Below are 25,551 nucleotides of genomic sequence, written 5' to 3' on the forward strand. Positions count from 1 at the left end.
ATTACTGTACATTGACTACAAACTCCTGCAGCACCTCCTTCCTCACTGAAGGGACTAAGTAGAACCTGCAACAATGACAAGGTGGGCACAGCGATGTCTGGACTGATGTGGAGACTAGAAAGTGCGGAGGACAGGAGCCCGAACTGAAGTTGAGCCTGGGGAACAGGAAAAAAAAGGTGTTTTCCTGGTGTTTAAATAAGGATGTTCTTTGTATCCTAATAGCCAAATTAGTAATTAAATGATTATGTTAATTGTCCAAAAGAGATACTGAAATGGGTCTGAAATATGCTGGGAATTTTAGGGGTGAACTCATGAGAAATACTTCCAATCAGAGACAAAGGTGTTACTCTGCTACATTGGCAGAAGGAAGCTTTCAATAACTGTTAAAAGTACCATATAATAACAGCCTCAAAGCAGAAAAGTTATCAAATGAGATTTCATACTATGAAATTTGGCTATGATGTCTGACTAAAACATATATACTATAAGTGAACGGTTAAGAGATAAATATTTCATTGGCTAAAGTAAGAACATAGTTATTCCTTTTCTACTCTCAGTTTACATTCTAGGGAGTCGATTTTCCACCTGACCCACACTTGTAACTAATACTGGTGCATACTGGAATAAGTAGCTCTCTGAGCTGCAGCTTAGTTTTCTAAGGGCTTGTATCTCATAATCGATTGTCTTCTGGTGAAAACTTTTTCTAAAACTTGATATTTACACACTCCTTCATACATCTGAATTTTTGTGTCACATAAATCCAGGTTCAGCCATTGTCTTAGATGAGATTTTTAAGTCTTCTTTCTTATTTCATGCAATTTTTAATTACATCTGTAGGAAATTGACTGAGGTCTCTACTCTGTTAAACTTGGTTTACATTCTCTCCCGCAAATGTGTGCTCTCCTTTTTGCGCTCTCTCTCTCTCTCTCACACATGCACACACACACACAAAAAATTAAAAGAATGTATATCCTAAGAGTAGATTGGAAATTTTTTAAATTCACAAATACATTCTGGATTACTCAAATTCTTTATCTGACAAATGCACCAAGCTTATATTGTTATTTACAAAGTAAGCAAGTTTTTCAAGACAGCAATCTGTTTTTTACCTGTCTTTGTATTGCCTAGCAGGAAAATACAGAGACAAGAGCAGAGTCTTTGAATGGTGCTACACTGTAAACAATAGTGGGATGTACCTTCTTATCCTCACTGTGTCTCTAATCCTATCCATGCAAATGCTGAATGATGAGCAATACTTTTTTTTAAAAAAGGAGACATAGCTTAAAAAAATAAAGTGCATTTTGTTGTCATAACATGTTTTCTTTAATCTCATTTAATGACTCAAGACTTCTACTCAGAATTAATAATAAAATGGAGAGATGTGTAGAACAAAATCAACATTTGAATCTCAGTAAGACAAAACTGTCAGGTGTGAATCACATATTCACCCTTTTCATGATCAATTCCATAAAACAGTTACTTCAGCCAAAAATACAATCTTTAGCGCGCACACACACAAAATCTGTTAATGCAGCATTTTGCCATTAGAAATTTAAATTGTACAATAAAAATTGAAGAGTAATGAATTCCATACTGTTTCTGAACTAACTACAGCACCCTCAGAGAGTTAGTTCAGTTACCTGGCTCACTAGCCTTGTCTCTCTGCACACAACTATTAGAGATGCACTTAATGTACAGATGGACTTACCAACACTGTATATAAAATCTAGTCACTGTTTTCATTTTAATCTTGACATACTAGTGTTATCAAGTTTATCAGATTATGGTTGTTACTATTAGCAAACCAGTCAATCAAATGTCAAAATCTGCCCTTTTCCCTTTCTGCAGTACACAGGACAAGAATGGCAGATGAGTCCAACAGATCATCCTGATGAAGAATATTGTATACCAAATTCAGAATGACAGTTCACAAAATGGTCTATTACAACACCATATGAATCAAATGCCATGTCAGTCATATCTATAACTTTCCAATAAATATGTTTAAGTGGGAGTATTAGTTTTCTCAAAGGGCCATGAACAATACAGTTATTATTTCATTCAGTAAGATAATTTCCAATTACAAGACAAAAAATTTTATTACAGATGAAGAAACAAAAAATAATTTGGCTCAGCATCTGAAATTTAAAAAAGACATTAAATTAAAACTATAGAAATTTCAGTTGATATTTGCAGACGTGTTTTCTAACTGATTAAAGATTCTTCATTGTTTAACTGCTTTACAGCTATTAACTTTCCATCAAAATAGGTAACTCAGAAAAAGGAACCTTTTAATTTGGTAACTTAACTTATTACATAATTACTAAATATATTAGTTCTCAGAAATAGTAGAATATATTCAATAAAATATGTTCTAATTTAAAAGGCAAACTCAGAAAGTAATGGCATAGGGAATCAAAGATTTCTTAGCTATTACTGGATAGCAAGAGACTTAATGAAATACCAAACGTCTTCTGTTTCTTGTTGAAAGAGTGATCCAATTTCTTTCCACCACAGTGGGAATGATCAGCATAGATGTTCCAGGGTTATTATCCTGAGAGGAAGATTTTCTCCATCTTGAGTCAACTTTTCTTAACCAGCTATCAATTCCATCCATTATCAAAGATTGTCAACCAAAGGAAACTAACGAAGTTAAACATCTGAGATTCATCTTCCACTGAACAAAGTAATAGCTTGTAATAAAATGCAGTTAGCTCTGATTTCCTTTCTTAGCCTAGTTGCAAATTTTGCCTCAAGTTATGTTCAGCATAACTCAGCAGAAATGTTACACCACAACTTGAAGCAGTTTTCAATAGCTGAACAATATTCATGCTACAGATTTAACAAACATCCACTCATCTCAGAGTTCTCATGATTTAGAAAGGATGATCAGGCACCTATGGAGATCTTACATAGTGCTTCTTCTACAGGTAAGTCAAGGGGACATATAAATCTTCATGTTTGAGGAGGAGGGAGTGTGCATTATCACTAAATGACTCAAGTGAGAGAAGACAGTATAATGAGCAGACAAGGAAAATGGCAGAACTATAGGAAAAATGAAGTTAAAAATGGTTTGTAATGACCAACAGCAAGTTGAACAACAGAATATATAGAAGGGCAAGGGAAAAAGATAAAGAAATGACAGAGAAGAGAGCAGATAACTGAGAGCACCAAGAAAATGAAGAAATTAAAACACAGAAAGAAAAAAATAATAAATATACAAAAAGTAAGACAAGGCTTTTAAAGTAATAAATGTATGAGGTTTTTTAATAATTATTTCAGAATATTATTTTTATTACTTTAAACACTCATCAAAATATAAACAGAGCTTTTCCTTAAAAAAAAACAATGGCAATGACACATAAACCCTTCCATGGTAGCTAAACAAATAAGAAATTATGAGTTCTACAGGTATGCCTGACTCAACAGGAAGAATAACTCTTTGGTTAGAAAAATATTTTGTTTGCAAAGCATTACTGAAATCTGGAAGAACACAACTTGAGCTCCAGATTCTAGGCTGAATTACCAGTGCTAGCTGTTTAGATATCTTCTTTCTACTGCAATAAGAACCATGTCATGGATTCACTGAGACAGAATAAAAGTGAAGTAGCATAAAAAGGAAACTACAAAACTGCTAGTCAACCCCCACTTTCATCCCTGGGAAAATCATGGTGCAAAAATTCTTGGAAGCCATTTCTGGGCAGATGAAGGAGGCTATGGATGTCTGTCCTTAGAGATTCTGTGATTCTATGATTTTCAAGTTTTGACTGAAAAAAAAACCCTGAGAAACGTATTTTGAATTCAGTGTTAACCTTGCTTTAAGAAGAAAGCTGCAGTAGATGCCCTCTTGAGGTCCCTTTCCATCTGAACAGTTCTGTGATTCTATGATAGTAGAAGTCCGTGTTTAGAGACCTCCTTTTAGAAGCTGATCAGAGGAAATTGAAATGACATTTCAGATTGGGACAGTATAAATAATAATCACAGCTTTAACCCCAGTAACATGGGTAATGACATCACTAGACACATGATGAGGCAGATTAATAACCAGGCTCTGTGCCTGATGAAGATGCTGAGCATCTACCATGTTTGCAAGACTGCTTCAATCCATCCCTAATATTGTTAGCAATCATATCCAACTGAGGGCAAACCAGAGTGTAACTGTCTAACATTTCAGTCCTTCTCAGTAAAGAAAAAGAGATATAACCTTCTCAGTAGGTACGTCCTTAGAAGTTGTTTTCCTCTGTGAAATCTCTATTAGATTACTTCTACATTTAAACTTCCTGCCAGTCTATTAAAACAAATTTTAGGTTTAAATAGTACAAAACGGAAGTACTATATCAAACTCTAGTAGCATGTAATGTTTCCATTTGTAAGACAAACTTTAAGCAAGAAGCTCTACTATACCAACAGTGCTGCAACAATTAACGTGGTCCCCAAGTGGGAGTACAAAAATTTTGGTTGTAAACTATGCTTTGAAATGCAATGGGTTTAATTAAACTCCTTTTCACTTTATTGTGATTGTGGATGACAGTACTGAGTAGTTAAACCAAATAAAATTACATAACATTAAATTCTGACATTTTCTAGTCTTCAAAAATGCTGTCCTCATTTTTTAAACTTTAAAATCAAAAATTAAAAAAATCCACATTTATTATTATTGATTTAATTATGGTTCATACCCTCTAAGAGAAATATACTGTGCTGAACAGACCAGTTGCTAACAAAAGATAATTTCTATTCTTTTAGTCTTTGTAATCCAATATTTATATTCCTCTAATTAATTAAGTAAAATTGTTTTTGAACACTTAGCTAAACAAACAAACAAAAAACCAGTCTGGCTTCTTAATAATGGTCATTCACATGTTTCAGTGGGCATTAAAAAGACTTACTGCCACTTATGTTAGCTCATCTACTGTACGAAAATTTTATTTTGTTTGAAGAAATGTACATGTAGGTTTTGGACCAGTCTGTTGTAACAAGTAGTAAGAATGATGGATCTGTTAAGTAATGTAATATGCTATCACCAAGCAATGTGCTGTGTAGTTATTGTGCTTTATTAAGAGTTTCTTGTATTATTACATTCACAATGATTAAAGATACAAATTTTTAAAAATCGACATTGTGTATAAGTGCTTACAAAAGATATTATACAGCATATATAATTATAATTGCCTACATTAGTTTTCTTTAAAATGATCAATTTGCATATTCAGGTGAGTATTCAAAAATATAAACAAAGTCACTGACAGAAGCACAATAAATAAGAGCTGGAAATCAAATACTTAAAATATGCATACCTTCTTCAATGGGTTCATACTTCAAGATAATTTCTAAGGCAGTTGTTTCACAAGATTCAGTTTCGTATTGTTCTCTTCTGAGAAATTCAATGAGCTCAATATCAGCTAGAATTTTGGAGTTTTGAGAGTAAGCACGGAAAAGTTCATTAAATTCAGGTCTGTGTACAATAGTGCGGTAAATTGCCCTGAAGTCCTCTATGTTAATTACATGTGCCTTCCGTTTGTCAACTATTTTCTGAAAAAGAAAAAAAAATCAAAAAGTCAATACAAAGATATGCAATGATACAAAGATATACACAAAGCACTCTATTATAACTGATTATAAGAGCAAGAATAATAGAGAAAACCTCAGCTAGCAGTGACTGCAACGCATTATCAAATTATATTATTCTCCTTCTATATGAAACTTTTAGATTTGTCTTTTTGTGTTAAAAATATTTTATACAAATTAAAGCGTACCATATGACATAATTAGCATCTAAGTAATTACAAAAACTTTCTGTATAATGCCTATGCAACATATCAAACCTCTAAAATGCTATGCAGTAAAATCAATCTGCAGAATAGAAATTATCAAGTGGAAACTCTATTTAGTATAATACTTTTCCAACAGTGATTTAAACCATATTATAAATACTGTTAGTTAAATTCACAAGCAACAAACAACAAGCTAATCTAAAAAATGGAATAAGGATGACAAAATTATCATGATATCCAAGTCTTTCAATACATGAAATAAGAAATGCTATTAAAGTTTGGAGACAAGATACTTTATAATAACCTATGACATCATGTTCTATTCTTAACAAGCCAGAATGTTTAATTCAGATTAATTATTCACATTTTCAGAATTCTTAAACTGTAAGATTGTTTTCATAGAGCTTACAAAATGTTAGCACATCAATTAATTTCAGTGTTTCAGTATAAAAGCCACTAGAAAAATCAAAAGGGCAGAAGAATTTGAGTTTATTTGTTTAACATTTTGGCTGTTTACATTTTTCTCAGGCTTAACAATTCCATTTATCCTTTAAAAGCTTCTACACAAAATATGTAACTGTGTGTATGAAATATAAATGTTTCTAACAGTTTAGCTTGTATTATTCTTAAAAGTTACCTAATTAAGAGAAACTGTAGAAATTTACTGACAAAATTACTCACAATAGTAATAAATAAATGCCAATTAATTGCCTCATTGATTATCACTGTAAGCTGATCAAAATTCATAATTGTTGGCTCCTTAAACTGACATTATCAAAGATGCTAAATTTCAGTATCTAATAACATGACACTTGGTTATTAGAGCTTCCACAAAAGTGTCCACAAACATAAAATGAGCTACTTCAACTTTGGCTGCTCCTTGAGAAATACTTTTGACTACTACTAATTTAGATTAGTTTTGAAAAAACATCATCAAAACTAAAAGCCTAATGATACATTACCAGCTTCTTCCTATGCAGTACAGTTCCTAATAAGAGTTGTCTGAATAAGTGCAACAATAAAGGCAAAAACACATTAGATAACTAAAACAAGCACAAAAGTATATTTAATTAGGAGTTCTAGATAAAAATTTTACAAATCAGCACTTAAGTATTTGCTTTGAGATTGTAAAAGAGAATTGTAAAGATCATTTTTTAACAAAAGCAAGAACATAATTAAATACAAGTGGTAATAATATACACTTCATTATTGCTTGAGAAATCCCACATCTAAGGTTGATATCCTAATCTAATTTTCAACGTCTTTAAAAAATTGCAAATTTACTCATAATTGTTAAGAAAAAGAAAATACCAACTTATTTTGGAATTAAACCATCTGTCAGGATTTGGGTGATGTTCACTGAGGCATTTGCACAAAGCAAATCTGGGCAAAAAAAAATTCCCTCTCAGTTGCCTCTTGATGAAATACAGGCAATAATACTACACAGGAGAGCTTTTCAAAGTACAGTTATGGAAATCATGTTGATATTAAAAAAAAAAGTTATAAAATTTTTGTTCATAGATTTTTGTTACTGTTATTTCTGTTAATACACAACAAATCTTTTTTATTCAGAAAAATAAGTATTTTGACAAAGGCTTAGTCCTGAGATTAATTATATTAAAATGTTTTATTCCTTAAAAATTTTAATGTTCATGATTTGATATTGGTCAAAGGAGCATTACGGTAATATAAAATCAAAGAGAACAAACAAGAAAAAAAAGCAGATTATTCTTTAAGAACTACATTTTCTATGAAATTGATTTTGTCTTATATAATCATTCGATTAACTATTGATGTATAGTTACTGACAATGATGCCAGTAAGATTTCCTTCCAAACTGCTTTGCATTTTTATGTACTATTATACTGATGAAAAATTTGAGCCCCAAAACTATTGAAAATTCAAAAGTCTCTCTCAAATAGCAAAGAATACCTAGCACTCCTGCTACAAATAACTAGATCAGACTGTTAAGTATATTATATTGTTAAATATAACTAGATCAGACTTGTTCTCTAAAGGTCACTTCCTCAAATAATTACTCTCTTCTTTACCAACAATTGATCATTTCTCTCCAATTTCTGTCAGAAAGCAAAGTAGCTAGAAAATACAGGAAACAATGAGAAATAGTTTCAAGTTGTCATGCGATTTGCAAGGTTGTAAATTCTCTCAATGCGGTGCAAGTTCAAAAACCACAGGCAGCCCCTGTAGGAAGGGTTGAGTTCACGTTGTTGATTTTACCTTGGCTCCACAAGGCAGAGAACAATGAGAAAATAATCAGTCATAGTGAGGAAATCTTAATGCCTTCCCTCTGCCTTCCTGCCTGTCAGCATGATGTGACTGAAAAGTTTCTGACTTGTCATAATTAATTCTTCTCTGTCCAATATGGACAGAATCAGCCAGCTGGTTACGAAGTTCTCAGAGAAATCACATATATATCTAGCTACTTGGCTTCATTCCTTTAGGAAAATAGCTTTACCAAACAGCCATTTTTGGTAAAAAAAAAAAAAAAAATAGCTAAGTGGAAAAATCATACATCTTTTGAGTAATTACTAGAGGGGACCTGAAGAATACGAAATTATGATATGTCCAAAGGTACTCAATTTTGCAGTATTTGCTCACTGGCATTGCATTCACTTGATAGTAGTTTGATTACCTTCAGTAAATTAACTCATTTGTAAGTCCAATTTCTAGCTGAATCATGTAACCCTCATAGAAATCTCTTAAATGTTGCCATATCTCAAGGTAACATCCTTCCCCAGGGCTTAGCGTACAATTCCCATCTATCCAGGCACACCTCTTAAATGCTTCAAAGAAGAGGTATAGTGGAAAACTGAATGAACAAGTGTGCTGGATCTATGTTGACCTCAAGCCTGAGCAGATTAGACAACTCCATATTGTACTCCTGGCAATAGGATTTTTAAGAAGTCACTCTAATGGCTCTGCCCAGCATTAGACAGGCATGTCTGGGCTCTTTATCTTGATCACAGAAGCAGCTGGATGGGATGAAATCAGAATATTTTAATTTTTCTCAGGTGAGAACTTGTTAGAAAAAAAGTTGAGAATCAAGACCTACATATCTTCCATCACCCTATGCTATTTTGGTTTGGTGAAGAGATGATGGTAGTGCAACCACCCAGTTATCTATTTTACACAGAAACAAAAGATCTGAACAAGGCAAATTATTTGCTGATTTAGCACACCCTGTTAGCATAAAATTAATTTCTCAAAATATTAATTTTTAAAAGTCAGCAAATATAAGGCACTTATGTAACTGGACTTCTAAACGTATTTAATTGCTTATCTACATATTCCTCACCTTGAAAACATGTTTTACATGTACGAAATCAAAAGGCATTTGCAGATTTTCAAGTAGCTTCATTGTGCTGTCGAAATCAATCTTCCCAGTCCTGAACTCATTTTGAATGAGTGACAAAAACCACGTATGAGAGATCTGGTTAAGGAAACTTCTGGCCCATGCCATAGTCTTTTAATAGAGGAGGAGGGGGAGAAGTTTAAATTTTTTAAACCTAAAAAGCTTACATTTTTCTTATACTCAAGAACGTAATTGTCTTCTGATTTCTGATAATGCAGCACGCTCTGAGGCACGCAGAAAAAATTTTTACTCCTTGCCCAGAGGCTTTGAGAGCAAAGGTGACAAAAAGGGACAGAGAAGGGGAGAGTGTAAAGGAAAATAAGGGGTGGTCAGGGTGAAGAAAGGGGTTCAATGAGAGGACGGAGATGTGGGGAGGCCAAGGGGACTCAGCAGCTGTGGGGATGGCAGCAAGAGGAGTGCTAACAAAAAGCAGCAACAAGGTGAGCACCCAACAAGCCACAATCAGCCCTTGCTGGATCAGGCCAGACCAGACTGGGCTGGCTGCCCAAGGCCCTCCCCTGCCACCCAGCTGGAGGGTCCCATGCATGCACAGGCTGGGCCCAGGCCTAGGAGGAAAGAGGTACGCAGAGGGAAGTCACACAACGGCAGTTGTTGCAGGGCAGGGAGAGGAGAGGAGGAGGAAGTGGTAGAGCGGGAGGAGGATATCTGTTCTCTTCCATGGTGGCTCTGCATCACCTGCTCTGGTCTCTTCAGTGTGGTGGCATTGTCAGCATTTGCCAGGATGTCACTTCTGCTTTTCTCGCAGGGGTGGGGCCCTTTCCCTTCCCTTGCACCTCCGCACCCCTGCCAGGATGCTCAGCACCCTCTTAGCATGGCTTCCACTCTTGGCACCCACCCGCGTTGCTCTGGGTGCTTCTGTGAGGTCATAAACTGCGACCTCCTGCCCCTGCTCTCCACCACCCCCACCGCCATCTTGCGCCTTTTCTCCGCAGCACGAAGTGGCCCACATGCCCTCCCCTCACCTGCAGTCTCCCACATTTTGGATAGCCCTCACCCCCAGCATGTGTGCAAGGCAGGAGCAGCATGAGCCAGAGGGGCTGTCTCTCATTGCGACCTGCTGCGCCAGTCCCCTCCTGGGGAGTTCAGCCACGTTGTCGGAGATGTCTCTGCTCTGGTCCAAGATGACAAGCTGGTGAGGCGGCAGGCTGCCCATGTGGGGGCCTGCCACAGGAAGAACAACTTCACCCCCATCCAAATAAACAGGCACACTGTGCTACTGACCCACTACAATGACTTTGGAAACCGCTTCTTTGACTCTCAGGACAAATTCTGAGTTTGACTACCTGCATGGGGTCACCAGCAAACCCCAGCTGCACATTGTGATGCCAGATGAGGGGACCTTTGGGGAGAGGACCTCCACAAGGGTTTGAAGGCCTACGTGAGCTGCCACTTTCCTATAGGGAACTGCTGTGTGTTCAAAAAAAAGCCTGGGGGAGAGACAGATGTTTGTGGCTTGCATTGAGGCTCATCAATACCAGCCTTCAAATCACTGAAACAGGCCTTTGAAAGTCAGACTGGACTTTTGCACTGACTCCATTTACCACTCAAGTGACAGGGATATTTCTCCTCCAGACACAGTCCTTCAAAGATGCCAGCCTCCATGTAAGTGTCAGCAACTCTATGAATGAGACTCTAAATTTGATAGACCAAAGTCAGTTTGCCACAGATTTTGTGAATTTTGTGAAAACTGAGGAGACCAAGTTTCATATTGCCATTCTGGAAAACACTCAGGCTTTGTCAGAGGATAGATGGGGAAAAAATCTGCAGAGGAAACTCCCTGTTACTCATGCTTTTATGAACTGGAACAAACAATTGAATGATCAGCATCTTAACACCAATGTCTCCAAGGCAGAAAGGCCTCCATGCTTACTGAAATACACTATTTGATATGGTGGCCTAAATAAAAAATTTTTTAAAAGTAGTGAGACAAAGCAAGGGTGTTAAGTTTATTTATTTCTGGATTACTCCGGAGAATGCAGAAACTGTCATCAGTCAATCCCCACTCTGAAAATAATTCAGGTCTTTAGTGCCTGAAAATAATTTGCTTTCCAACTGCTTCTAGAGGTACTAAGTAATGGTCACTGCCAAAGGCATTACAGTGCTGCACGTAAGTCAGCAAGTAAACTCTTACTTTCCTCTGTAATTTTACCCAATATTGTATTTACTTAGGTAACTTCATGCTATATGTAGCATTGGTTACAAGGAAATTGGTAAGGTAGGTTGACAAAGATACTGAAGCATTATTTCTAGATTTTTTTCATTGATACCGAAAACCAGGCAATTCAGCCTTCAGATTTTGCTTGTTCATACTCTCTGTAGGCACAAGAGACATCTCTAACAGTCACATGAACAAAGGGAGATCAGTACATAGGAGGAATAAATTTCTTACAGCTAGTGCAGAAGATATTTCAGGACTGACCAGAGATGTACTCAGGGTGTCGCAGCACTAGAGAATAAAGTAATACTACTTCCCTTCTCACAGTGTTTACTACAAATGTCAAAGGAATGCGTCTGATTTCATTTTACTTTCCAACGGTGACAGTGATACTTTTCTAAAATATTTATTACAATAAACTAAATGCCTACCACATTTGCTGTTTTCTCTAAACATACCTTTTAATTAGAGTTTTTTTCAAGCAGTAATGTAAACACCAAACTTTCTAAAAATACTGATTTGAACATTTAAACATTATTATTGTAAATATTAGATGTTTTTAATGTAGAAACAAGATTTTGCTTTTCTTCATCATTGCTGACGGCAATTATGTTGTCACATGGGTTAAACACACACTTTTGTAAATATTGATCAATGACTTTATAGCTTCAGTGGCCATGGACTGGCCATGATTGGTTTCATTGTCTTTTTTTAAAAACATAGTAAAGAACTACACATTGTCACGGTTTTGGGCATAACCATCATTGTGCAAAAATGCTATCTTCAGATTACTCTTCTGATGCAAAATCTTAATTTTGCATCTGTACTTACACTTGATTTGGGAGGTTCCTTACTCTGTACATCTGGATATGATAATTTATTGCCCAGAGAAACCAATAACAGAAATGTGTCTAATATAAAAAACATAATTCCACATCATTCTATATTGTTGATGGCAAAGTCATATGCTCGATTTTTATTTATAAGCATACTAATTTACAAAGCCTTATTGCAGAAGATGATAGCGTTGTCAACATTTGAATTAAACTGAAATAAATGAAACAGTTCCTTTGATATATATGGAATATCTTCAGATTTGCATTGGCTAGGGCTCATTTTTCATCTGGTTATTCATCTTTATGGGTCACACAGCACAAAGATTCTGAAAGTGTTGTACTAACTTATGTGCAAAAAGGCACTTATCACACAGGGTTTGCTTTCTGCAAGCAGAAAGCAAACTGCTGCACTTGTAACAATGTCTCTTGACAATGCCTTTTACAGATGCCCATTTGTAAGAGAATCTGCACCACACACTTGAAGAAGGAGAAGAATAGAGCATGGAGAGCGTTTTCTGTGCTCCTTTGGTTCTTCACAGAAAGCTGCATTACCTATGGGTCATTCTCTTTTCACCCCACAGCTGCTACTGAGACCGATCCAAAACCAATCCAGCCCTTTTAGTGCCTATGTTGCTGCTGGAGACTATTCAATGAGCAAGCAGCTGTCTTTACATTTACATGGTATTTATTTGAATATGTGATTATTTCTTTATTGAAGATAAAAGTAACTTTATTAAAAATGTTATGTGATCCAGGGCTGCTATAATGAAAATGGCCCATTGTGAGAGTAGTTCATGTCTGCAATAGGTAAAATTTTGGACATAAATTGAAGTGCTATCAGAAACAGGGACATAGCACTAGAAATTCTGGATTGTGAAAAAAGCGCTTTATTCAAACACAGATACTGAGCATGAACTAACAATAAGGAACAGTAGGGAACAATGGAAAAGACTAAGCAGTTAGATGACTTTCAGTTTCAACGTTTATTCCACAAAATCAATCTCTTTTCAAATGCAAATATATGACATTTTTCAGATGCAATATACTGTTATGTTCTGTTCTGTAAAATTAAATTCTCTCTACTTTAAAAAGCAGTTTCTATATGATAATGGTAGCAATAATAAAAACAGCTACTCTTGTAGGATTAGGTAGTTTTCTTATCTTCACTAGTAGTCTACCTTTATGAGCTTTCAGTTTTCCTTCAATTTCCTTTCTCTAAATAAGAGCGAACCTGCGATACCAGGATCTGCAACAAAAGCAGCTCAAAGGGATGGAGTTTGTGCAGAGTAAATGTTCTGATCTGGCTGAAAACACTCATTTTTCGCAAGGCCTATGCAATTAATCTGGAAAAGATAACTACAATACAAGGTTTGTCAATTTTCCCTCTACATTGTCCACAATGGTGTTAGAATTTTTTTTTTCTTTTGAAAAGTTGAAACTTGGGTAGGAAAAAACATTATAAGAGAAAAAACAAAGCTGTACAACTCCATTGAAAACTTTACTGATCTTTTACATATATGCTTTCATGACTCAGAGTATGTATGAGACTTAGTTGAAACTTCTTACTCATTTGCCTATACCAGAATTCTTTTTTTTTTTATAGGGAATACATTCCAACACACACTGTCTTTATTCCTAAAATCTCCCTCCTTCTCTGTCTCTGCTTTGAAAATCATTCACATTCTTATAGCTGCCTGTGAATCCATCTCTTTTTATTGACATCTGTACCCTGTATTTTAAGAAAAGAAATGAAGAAAAGGCAAATATAACTTAAACAAAAAACAAGTTGTCAAACTGTATCTTGCAATAGGTTTCTACTGCAGCCAGGAGTATTGCATACCTAGAATTGAAGCTATAGCTGCCTACCTATTTACAATCAATATTATCTACTGTTAAAAACTTGCTTTGTGCCTGCAAAAATACATTATCATCAAGTATCTTTCTGCAATATGCTTCCAATACTTCTTTCTCCTTATTCTTATCTTTGTTTTTTACTGAGTGGCAATGATTATTTATCTCAAGATCATCTACTCTATCAGTTCAGAACATTTACACAATGAGATGTAATTTTCTTTCAAAATAAAACGTGAATTTTGCAGAACTCTGCTCCTCCATTTACAGACTTGCAGACTCATTAGAATCATAAACTTAGTAAAAATATACCTGAGATAGATTGGCTTAAATTTTTTTATTTCTGAAAATAATTTTGTATCTGCCATTAATGGCTGCTGCAAAGAAAATTATAAGTATTATACCAGAAACATTTACACCAACTATACCAATAACATTAGCGCTTAGCTTGGACTTCATTGTCAGCTTCCAGCTGCATTAAAATTGGAAGAAAATCAACACTTGATATTAGTATTTGGATTTAACATTTAATGTTCACATTATAAATTTTCTTCATGTTTTGCTAGTACTGGAGTAGGTGGAAAACCTATCAAAATGAGGACACTTAGCAAAAAAAAAGTTTCACCATTACATTTTCAAATATATGTGTTGAATTAAAAGGAATTTTCTTTGTAGTTTCAGAACAGATAGACAAGTCTTTAACAGGCACTAAAGACTCAACATATATGTTGGCAGAAAGCAAGATTATCAATACTCCTAGTCATCAGATGAAATTCAGGTTTTCCCCCTTACATTCTCCAAAACCAGTACTAATTCTTTTTTTGCTTGATTCATGGAATAAAAAAAGACAATATTGTAAAAAAACAACCACCTCTACTGGCATATTTTCCAGACTGTAGTCTGTATTAAAATCTCCACTGTATTCCTTAATTCTTACTCCTTATCAAGGTGCAGAAAAGAAAGGAAAACATTATTTTGAAACAGAGAAAATAAAAGTGAAGGAAATAGAAAGAATATTCTGTTAAGTGTATATCTCTCACTGATTTCAAATAATCAATGCATGAATGTTCCAGTTATAGTAAGACCAAATTCAAGGATTATTTTCCTTTCTACAGTAAGAATGGTTTAATATGTTCAATAAATCTGAAAAAGCGGATTTATTACAGTGCAAGTGTAAGATATTTTCCAAGTCAGTATGTCAGTCTTACACATATAGTGGATTTCATAATTCTTTTTAATGAAAGTTTTGGAATTATAAAAAATGTGGAGTGGTTTCAAAATGTCACTATTTTAAAAATTAACCATTATGAACTATTCAAAGCATAGTATCCTGGGATCCTCCAAAGTTACAAGAAGTGTTTGTTATAGTAAGTCTTAGGAATTGCCACCATATAAAACTGAGGGCATAAGAGACCTAATAACAACTAAAATTGATGACCTACCTTATATTAAGTCATTTATGTAGCAGATTATCTTTGAATGGAACAGGAGCTACTACGCATCTTTAAATTCATACCCAGAAAATATCCTGAGATTGTGGGATCCTAATAGTAGGATCTCGCTAATTTTTGTGGGTTTTTTAAATATTATTGTTCATATAACACATTTGGAAAAAAAGGGAGTGTGGATCTCAGCTTTTTTTTCTGGATGTATATATAGGCCTTTCAGTCCTGAATCTTTATACATAGTTAAAGGTTTGTATTTCCTATTTCCTTACTAAGGAATACATCAGCTCTTATATACGCTGCTTCTTAAATAGCATTCATAACTGCTGTGTTGGTAACAAGAGCAGCTGAGAGCCTTTCTAAATATTCTTCCAGAACTCAAAGCCTAAAAATTTAAAGTCTATATGGCAATAATAATAGCCATCTTTTCAAAGTATGCTGACAGTTATAAAATGTTAGAGTTTTAAAACAGACCTGTATAAGACTCTACCTACATGTCTTACCAGAACAGCATACGAGACAAATATCTCTCTTTAGGGGAATGGAAGCCCAGTGTCTAGTATGACATGAGAGGAGAACCACCAACCTGCAACAGGAGAGATAAGGGAAAGGGCATAAGTGTGTTGATGTTGAAGAAAAATATGAATAAGGCACATTTGCTATTTGAGAAAGGAAGAAAAAACAGAAAAAAAAAACAGTCTAGTATTATAATTCCACTGTTCTGGAACTTGAGGAGACTGTCCAGAAGAGTAGAACTGAAATCTCATCTACCCCACGGTCTTTCTTTCCTTAACTTTTGGGCAAGTCACATGGATCTAGAGTCCTAAAGATTTCAAATCCATACTCTGGTATATGCAATCTTCATTCTTTTTATGCCAGGGAATCTAAGAATTCTTCCTAATCTCATAGGTATCCTATAAGAATACATTAAAATGTTGAATAAATAATACAGTAGTTGGCTCTTAATAACTAAGATAGGGAATAATTTGTGATATGTGTTGAAAGTAACCATGATCCCAAATGAAACTCTCATAGTTAGTACAAGGTTTTTTTTGCAAATTGAAAAAGGCATCAAGAAACAGGAAATTTTGTATCCCGATTGAAGCTAACAGTTACAAACGTACATCCTGAAGCACACTGCTGTGTTCTCATGTACGACATCTTTCTTTACCAGCTAAGCTTCACAATCTCCCTACACAGATCACGGATCAATGCACCAGGCCTTGCAAGCCTACAGCTACTCAGGTATGTTCATCTCAAGCTTTGCTGGCAGGGACCTCATGTTTCAGGCAGGAACCACCCTCAGGGGCAGATTGCTCGTAACTAAGGGATCAAAAGTCTTTGCTTATTCACTTATTCATTGTTTATTCTTAAACACCTACTGTTTATTCTTAAAAACAAGAAGTTTAGAGGCCTGGGGAAAGACAAGTACAGTGCTGCTCATGTAATTTCGCTGTTATCTGACTTCCGAGACATAATCTATCCACTCAGGAGTTAGACTTTAACCCAGATGCATGGTGCAGGCCATACTAAGTCCTATACACACAAAGAAGATGAAAATATGATTTTGTGTTCACAGTCACACACATTCGTGACTGGAGACTGTCACAGTGGCCCGTTCTGACCTTAGCCCTCCAGTCATTCTGCCTGGGCACACGGTGCACTGCTCCCTTCCTATGGGTCATTTTTTGCCCACGTGCCCACATTTCTTTCCCTTCACAGTGAATGTCTGGTTTGGGGTTCTGTGCTGACAGGAGGATGGGACAGGACTGGGGAATGTAACCAGATCTCAGAATTCACTCACTGAAAAAGTCTGAGTTCCTCAAAGGGTTGAGAAAAAATATATATATTCGTCCTGCAAACCACTTATCTTTGAGCAGGGAATTGACAACTAAGCCTCCTAGAGAGTGGTTTCAGTGGAAAAAACTAGGTTTCAATAAATGTCTTCAGTTTCAAATTTCTATCTGGAATGAGATACTCAAAAGGAAGGTGAAGTTGTATGAATTATTAGAGGGGGGATTTTTTGCCTTGTATTGTTTGAGGTTTTTTCACCTTGCCCTGAAGATATCATTAAGCGAATGCCCTCTTGAGAAACTCACCACTCAAAAGTCAGACTCACAGAGTGAGAAATAGAAAATCTCGTATATGCCTTTAACAGCTGTGTTGTCCTGTATGTATCATAAAGTAATTAGGACTTCATTGATCTTGAAGCTAGTGTCATAGACACCTTACCTTTAAAACCAGATATCTTCCAAGTCATAAAGTTTCCTTATGTTATGTTTCTTGCTCTATAGCATTCAACAGATGAGAAAAAGCATTTTTTGTTTCCAATGTGTATGAGTTCATTAGTAAATATCTTCTACAAATCCCTGTGATTATTTCTGGAAAAAAAAATTGCCAGTTCACTAAAAATATTATTAATTTTACTGAAGAACTTTTTTTCACACAAGACTTCCCATTTGCAACTTACTTTTAATTATATCCTCATTAGAGACAGACATGAGAAGCACAGCTTATTTCAAGTATTTATTATTCATTCTTGTATTGTTAATGAATTAATGCCTGAAATGCATCTGCAGTAAAAAGTCACCTTCTTGTTCATCAGTTTTGCATGTCCATAAAATAAATGTGATTGCTTTAGGTACTGTATTACATAGATTCAGCACCATTGATTTCCACATAAAATATCTATATGCAAATTTATTCTATTGTTCTTTCTTAAATAACTAACATTGTCTGCTAATATATTCTTGGTCAGACCAGTTCCTGTAGTAAGTATAATCCAGTGTGCAGTAGGTATTCACTCAGCATCTATAGTTCCATTCTTTCTCTTCCTGTCAAAAGGTCATTTTGAAGACACATCGACAACACACTTTCTATGATCTGTAAGCCCTGCAAAAAACCAAACTGTTATTTCAGCCTCTGGGCCCTAGTTCTGTATGCCTAAAACTGTTACAAAACATGGATTTAGCTGAAGCCAATGAAAAGTATAATTAACATTTTGATATTCTGTGTGCAATAATTTATTTTCCATTACCAAAGTTACATAGACTGCCAAATGTGTTATACAGATTATGGGACAAACTGTGCTTAAAATAAAGGTTTTTTTAAAAACAATATGTTATGTCCTGTGAAGTATTCATGGGAGAAAAAGGAGATTAAAAAGCATAGGCTCTATTTTGCCTTCAGCTGTTTTCTGGCTCCTCTGTTTAAGTCTCAGTTCAACAAAGTACTTAATTGTTTGATTAATTATAATCATTTGACTATTTCGACTGGGAGGAATAGTATGATATAGGTACTAGGACGTTACAGCTGGTTAAATTGGATCATACAAAGCTGAAGGACCTGATACAGAAGATACAGAAAGCAGTAGAAAGATTCCCTTCTTTTGACTATGAACTTTAGACCAGCCCAGAGAAAGTTCCTACAGATCAATTTCCAGCCCCTTGCTCCAAGCTGTTTTATAAATTATTTTACATTATCCTGCTTCATTTTGTTGTCTTAGCTTATGAAACATGCTGATTATGAAACAATTCATTCTCTTTAAATTAATGTCACTAGATCAGATCCAGAAGTGGACTTAAAAGTCTAGAAGCTTCAGTAAATTAAACTATAAGCATTTATTTGTTCTCTAGTCAAATACACAAGAATCAAGTGCAGCACCTGTGCAGCTCATGGGCATTCAGGCTCTGAGTTATAGCAAGCTTACTCCCTGCAAAAGTGTTCCATGCTCTCTTAATTTAAGGAGGTTCAACTCGGTGTCTCATTCTTCCAGTGGAGTGTCCTTACAGCTACTTCATGGACTGGCACTCAGAGGAAGCACACTCCACACTCCTGTAGAAAATGTGTTAATGTGTACCACAGAATGGGCAATTTGTGGACATAAAAAGAGCAAAATTAACATAATTCATGACTTAGGTGGAAGGTAGCTGGAGAACTGCATTCTGATTGCTTCTGTACTATAAAGTTATAAAACAAATTCTTTAAACTTTCTATACTGCTTTTGTGGATTCAGTAGAGTATAATTCTTTTTAATGAAGAGGTAATTGACTATCGTGTATTAGGAAAGTAAATACATTAAATACTGTGAGCTGCTCAGATTCTGCAAGAGTGGGGGTAACTTATATGTCTCCAGATAACAGGAGGGAGAGAAGAAATTAGGTGCAAAATGAAGAAGAACAAAACCTTGGATTTTAGCCTGCCATTAGCATCTTTATTGCAGACTTTGAGGTTATGTCCAGTACCTTCAAAACAAAGCAAAACAAAACAAACCAAGATCAATTTTAAGAATTCTCTAAAGATATTTATAGCTACTAAAATAATTTCTTTTAATTCTATGAACATGTAGGACCAAACCAGGAGAGCTCAAAGCATTTGCAATTTTACCACTGTAACTGAGTAGGTAATTACAAAATTACAATGTCTATCTTCTTTCGATATTGGCACAATATTTTTATAAGCAAAAAGTTGGAGAGGAAACAAAAAGAACTCAATATATTTATAAAAAAAAAATTCTGTGTTCAAAAGTCACTTTGATGCTTCTGTTCCTGTGTCCTTGTTCTGGCCAGGATAGAGTTAATATTTACCTGAGCTGGGTGGAGAACTGAAGCTGGTAGCCCCTATGGCTGGGATAGTTAACTAATTAGCTAACAGCTGGGGTTAATTTACCCAAATTAGCCAAAGGGCTATTCCATCCCATCTGACATCATGCTCAGTATATAAGTGAGGAGGGTGCTGAAGGGAGGCCCTCCTAGTTGGAAGAGACTGGATGTGGAGATCTGTTGTGAGCTATTATACTGTATTTGTGTTCCATCACTCTATTGTTTTCTTCTGTCATTACTGTTAAATTTACTTTTTGTTCAATCTCAACCCGCGTGTTTGGTTTTTTTTTTTTTCCTGGTTTTCTTTTGTTTGTCAAATCTCCTCCTATTCTCTCGGAGAGTGGGGGGAGTGAGAGAGAGACTGTGTAGTCTGGTCCCCGTTGGGGCTGAACTACGACATCCTGTTTCATTAAACCCCTTATAGGCAGCATAATCCTGATAATTTTAACTCCCTAGAAGAATATTCTCTATTTCACTTTCTTCTAAAAGACCAAATTATTAACTATACCATACTGTAAAAATGTCATCTAAAGACATCATGATGTGCGAAGTAGAAAGGAAATTGGCAGGAGCTGTAAGCTTTGGGTCAAAGGACAGTTGTTTGTAGCTCATTAGTTTGATGAAATCTGAAATTACATTAAATGTTTTTTTAAGATGTAATTAGTGAGGAATTTATGCATTTTCAAGTATTCCATACAGATCTGTAGTCTCATATCAACAGTGACAGAAATGTTTTCTTGGGTACATTATTTGCCTCCTCCAGAGGCAGGAAAACAATGCAAAACCCAAAATATAATGCTCAGGATTTGTTTACTTTTATCCTTTTTGCCACTTCTTGCTTTTCTCGGTTGTGCAACCCTGACTGCCAAATTATTATTTCACAGGAGAGCTCAACTCAGTCTCTTCTGTCTCCTTTCTGCCTTTAGATACTTGAAGAAAATTCAAATAAAAGCTGAATTAGCCTCATGACTTTGGACCATGTAGAACAACAGTCAGCTTCCAGGTTGGTGTGACATGAGTACTAAGTACAACAAAGGCTGTTTCTCAGGTGCACAAGCTAAATGCTGGATGGTCTGTTTGCTCAGACTGGTCAAAAGGAGAATGAAGACTTCACACATGAGACTTCAGCTTCATCATTGTTTTTGATGTCAGGGAAGGTGGCATGAAATATGAGATTCCACTTTTTCCTTGGAAAATTGGTCTTAATGCCTTTCTGCCCCAAGTGCACACTGTGTGACCTGGGCTGCATGCTCAACTTAGTGGTTCACCCACGATCCAGAGCTCTGGGAAAGCAGTACTTCCTCTCTCTAAAGCAAACTCTGGACGTAGAGCTCCAGACCAAACAGTAGAAGCTCTCCTTCAGTGTGTTAGGGGGAAAGATGAAGATCCTTTTTTCTACTGGTGGATAGAAAGGAAAGAGGGCTTGGCAAGCAGCTCCGTGAATGTGAGCACCCACACAAAAAAAAAAGAAAAGGAAGAAGACAGAAAAAAAATCTAAGTGTGAAGCAGGGAGAAAGAGTGCTTGTATTTAGAGTACAGTATTGCCTGACCAGTTTCTGAAAAAAAAAAAAAAAAAAAAAAACCAGAGAATAAAATAGATGCAGGTCTGATATGCTTCTATCAGACTGGTAAAATAAAGACTCATAATCATGAGAGAAAAACCGTAAAAGACAAGAACACTTCAGAATGTTCAGAGTAAATATGGTGTCCTCTAGATGGTATTGTGCTTAAATAAGAGCAATGCACAAAAATAACTCAATGAAAACTATTACCTGCATGTTTTAAATAAAAAGAAGAAAAAATATTTCCTATCAAGCATGTAACCATTATTTAGAGAGAACAACTGAGGATAGTCACAATATTAAAACAAAAAACCCATATGACCAATGGCTTACTAATGTCCAGAGACACGTTAACTAAATATAGTGCACTAAAACACGACCATGTTCCGTTAGGTATTAGAAGAACACATCCCTTATTCCATTAAAAATGTCATTATACACTTAAGTCAATTTTGGATATTTTCATAACAGTTCAGTTACTCCATTTTATACCAGGTGAAAATCTGGTCTCAGGATTTTGCTACTGGAGTGGCAACTTCTGATTGTTATCTGGATTTTTAAAGTAGCTTCTACCAAGTAAAAATCTCCCATACATTTGGTATTAAATCCATTTAAAATCTTTGCACAATAGATCTTGGTACTGAGATGTCAGAACACCAGCCAGCCTAGTTCTTGAAACAGATACATTACTGCTCTGTCAGAAGAGCTAAGACTCCAGCTAATGAGATTACATGCAATATGAAGCTCTTGCAGCTAGCCTGATTTTAGAATTCCTCTTGTATCCCTGATAGAATCCCCAGCTGTGCTGCATAGCACAACCATACCAGCATTGATGTCGCTACCTTAGGGGTCACTGCAAATGCATTGTGGGCATGAAATGCCCTAGATAGGACAGAACACACCTCTCATTAGAAAATATATTTTAGAGGAGGAGAAAAAGGCTATATATAAAAAAAAACCATAAGGAGTGTGTGGGAGGGGTGTATTTATATAGATATATATACTTTGAGATGAAATAGAGCCAATAAAATTAGGAGAGCTAAAAATCATAAAAGGGGTAACCTTTAATTCACATACAGGATGTAGGTTGTAGTCCCTTCTTCAATGTTTAATGTTATATCATTGAAGATTCACCCTATGCAGATTTCAAATAACCCTCACAAGAAACAAGGTTGCAGTGAAAGGCATATTTGAGGAATTACTGAAAAATAAGTGTATCTATGCAAGATGAAGCTGAGTGTACTGGGTGCATCTATAGCACTTTACACATTTCAGCGTAATCAAACTTTTCCTTTGAAAGAAAAGTTAATGATACAATAATAATTGGTTGACAGCTAAACTTTTTCCCTGGTTGCCAAACAGATTTACAAATATGCAGTTAGAAATACTGATTTAGCTACTGTATCTAATATAATTACAGAACATTGAAGCTTTATAAGCAGCATTTGTTGGTGTCTGCATACGTTTTAAAAAAACAGCAAATACTATGCTTTTCAGAATAACAGCCTTTGAAAATACTGTCTGATCACTTAAAGCACTGGACTTAGAATATTTTTGATCACAGATTACTGTAAATACCTCTAAAACCAGTTACTATATATAAACTTACTATGTCTCATGATAAGAATCTATCCTACATTAAAATATTCCCATACTTAATCTAATTTGTTTATAAAAAGACATCACTTATACAAATAAGGATAGCTTTAGAAATATAATTTAACTTCTAATTGTTATTTATATTAAAAGAATATTTAAATGCCTCAGTCATGTCAAGTCATGTGAAATATCACTAAGAGTGAATATCTGTTCCAAAAAGCTTCCAGACTGAGTAACGGCTTCTGTATGTATGATTTTTTGTAGCTATGAAAATGCCCATTTACAAACCTAGACAGAAGGAATATAAATATTTATAAAAGAAATGTTTATCCTGCTTATAATAGTATTGCATATTCTCATAAACTCCCAAGAAGAAACTGTACTTGTACAGTACCACATGCATCTTGTACCCTGCATCCGTCCTATGGGAAGCCACATCTTAATGAATTCGTGTAGATACAGAAACACTTGCGATTACATACACAGACCTCTCAAAATAAAAATTAATAAGTAAAATACAATTTGATTTCTTAAGCAAGAACAAACAGCATCAGAAAAATCAATTTCCACTTCTGTGGGTAATCAAACTCTAAGAAGTCGTAACTCAGTCTTAGGTGGGAGAAGCCGTAGTCCTCTGGAGACAGAATGAAGTCTGTCCAGGGAGATAAGGTGGAGTTAATAGTAGAGCACTGACATCCAACAGAGAGGAGCTGCAAACTGAGCTACCATCCTCATTGCAAGTGGGATCAGTTTTATCAAATGCCCAGTGAGATCCATGAGTACACAGTTCCTGCCCATGCTCATATTGCTGCTAGAGATAGACATGGGGTACTTCCGCAGGTACTCTTCCGACAGACCATTGCTGCCTTTCCTCATGCCTGTGCACGTGCTCCTGTGAACCGAGCTGCAGGGGAACGAATGCATGCAGTTACAGCTGCCCCCTAAGATATGCAATTTTCCACAAGGTGCATCCACATCGCGTGGATCGAATATGTGCTGTCACATGACAGAGGAGAAAACATCTGACTCTCAGGAGAAACAGTGGCCAAAAGTAGGCTGCTGCTGTTGGAGCCATTTAACTGATCTTGCAGAGGAGTACTTGTAAAACAGCACAGCCTGAAAAAAAATAGGGCCTGTTGTGGTTTAGCCCACTCGGGATCAGATTACGCAGTCTCTCTCTCACTCCCCCCGCCCTGTGAGAGAACACACAGAGATAATATAAGAAAAAAGGCTCGAGGTTTGAGATAAGGACAGGGAGAAATCCTTAAAACAGGGCAAAACAGACTCGACCTGGGTAAAACTAAACAAAGTAGGATACTGAGAAAGAGAACAAGATAACTTCCCCCACCCCTCCTTCTTCCTAGGCTTAACATTATCTCTACCTCCTTCCCTCCCTCGAGGGTCACAGGGGGGAAAGAAAATGGTGGTTAAGGTCAGTTCATCACATGTTGCTCCTTGCTCCTCGGGGGAGGAACTCCTCACATTCCTCCCCTGCTGCAGCGTGAGGTCCCACCCACGGGCTGCAGTCCTTCATTAACTGCTCCGTGTCAGGTCATTTTTTTTTCCACAGGGTGCAGTGACTCTGTAACGGCTGTCCCAGGAGGCCCTCCACGGGCTGCAGCCTTCTTCAAGCATCCACCTGCCCCAGCATGGGGTCCTCCAGGGGCTGCAGGTGGATCTCTGCTCCTCCATGGGCTGCAGCTTCTTTGGGCTTCTGTTTCAGTGTTGAACCAGCCTCATGATAAAAACATTTTTCCTTATATCAAGTCAGAATTTCTCATGTTCCAAATCATGCCCATTTTCTCTTTTCCTTCCACAGTGTGCCTCTAGGAAACTGGACTTGTCTTCACTACATCCTGCCATTAGGTAGCTGTAGACAGCAATTGTATCTCCCCTTTGCCTTCATCTCTTTATACCTGAACAGCTGTCTCTGCCTCTCCTCATACATCCTGTCCCCCTAATCAACCTGATGCCCCTTTGCTGGACTTATATCAGTATGTCAGTGTCCTGCATGTAGCAGGGAGCCCTTAACTGGATGCAGTACTAAAAGCACAATCTCACAAGTGCTGAACAGAGGGGATGTCTTCAGACAGCACATCATTACCGAGCAGATTGCTTCCAGGTTTGTGAAGAATCTTGCTCGAAATTGCATCTACAGGGCACTGAAAGCAGACAGATAATCATAGAATCATAGAATAGTTTAGGTTGGAAGGGACCTTTAAAAGTCACCTAGTCCAACTCCTCTGCAAGGAGCAGGGACATCTCCAACCAGATCAGGTTGCTCACAGCTCTGTCCAACCAAATACTCCTTGAATGTTTCCAGGGATGGGGCAT

General features: G+C 36.3%; 1 protein-coding gene across 1 annotated transcript in view; it reads right to left on the bottom strand.

The window, feature by feature from the left end:
- PLCZ1 (phospholipase C zeta 1) overlaps positions 1–9,827 on the bottom strand; it is a 54,114-nt gene extending 44,287 nt beyond the window's left edge. Inside the window, exons 1-3 of the mRNA XM_086771933.1 lie at positions 9,814–9,827; positions 9,091–9,214; positions 5,298–5,532 (exon numbers count right to left, since the gene is read on the bottom strand). Coding sequence (XP_086628059.1) covers positions 5,298–5,532; positions 9,091–9,214; positions 9,814–9,827 — 373 coding nt within the window. The remainder of the gene's footprint in view (positions 1–5,297; positions 5,533–9,090; positions 9,215–9,813) is intronic.
- Positions 9,828–25,551: the final 15,724 nt, after the last annotated feature.

This window comes from Chlamydotis macqueenii, chromosome 1, assembly GCF_036417535.1.
Source record: "Chlamydotis macqueenii isolate bChlMac1 chromosome 1, bChlMac1.mat, whole genome shotgun sequence".
In the NCBI taxonomy this organism is placed as follows: domain Eukaryota; kingdom Metazoa; phylum Chordata; class Aves; order Otidiformes; family Otididae; genus Chlamydotis; species Chlamydotis macqueenii.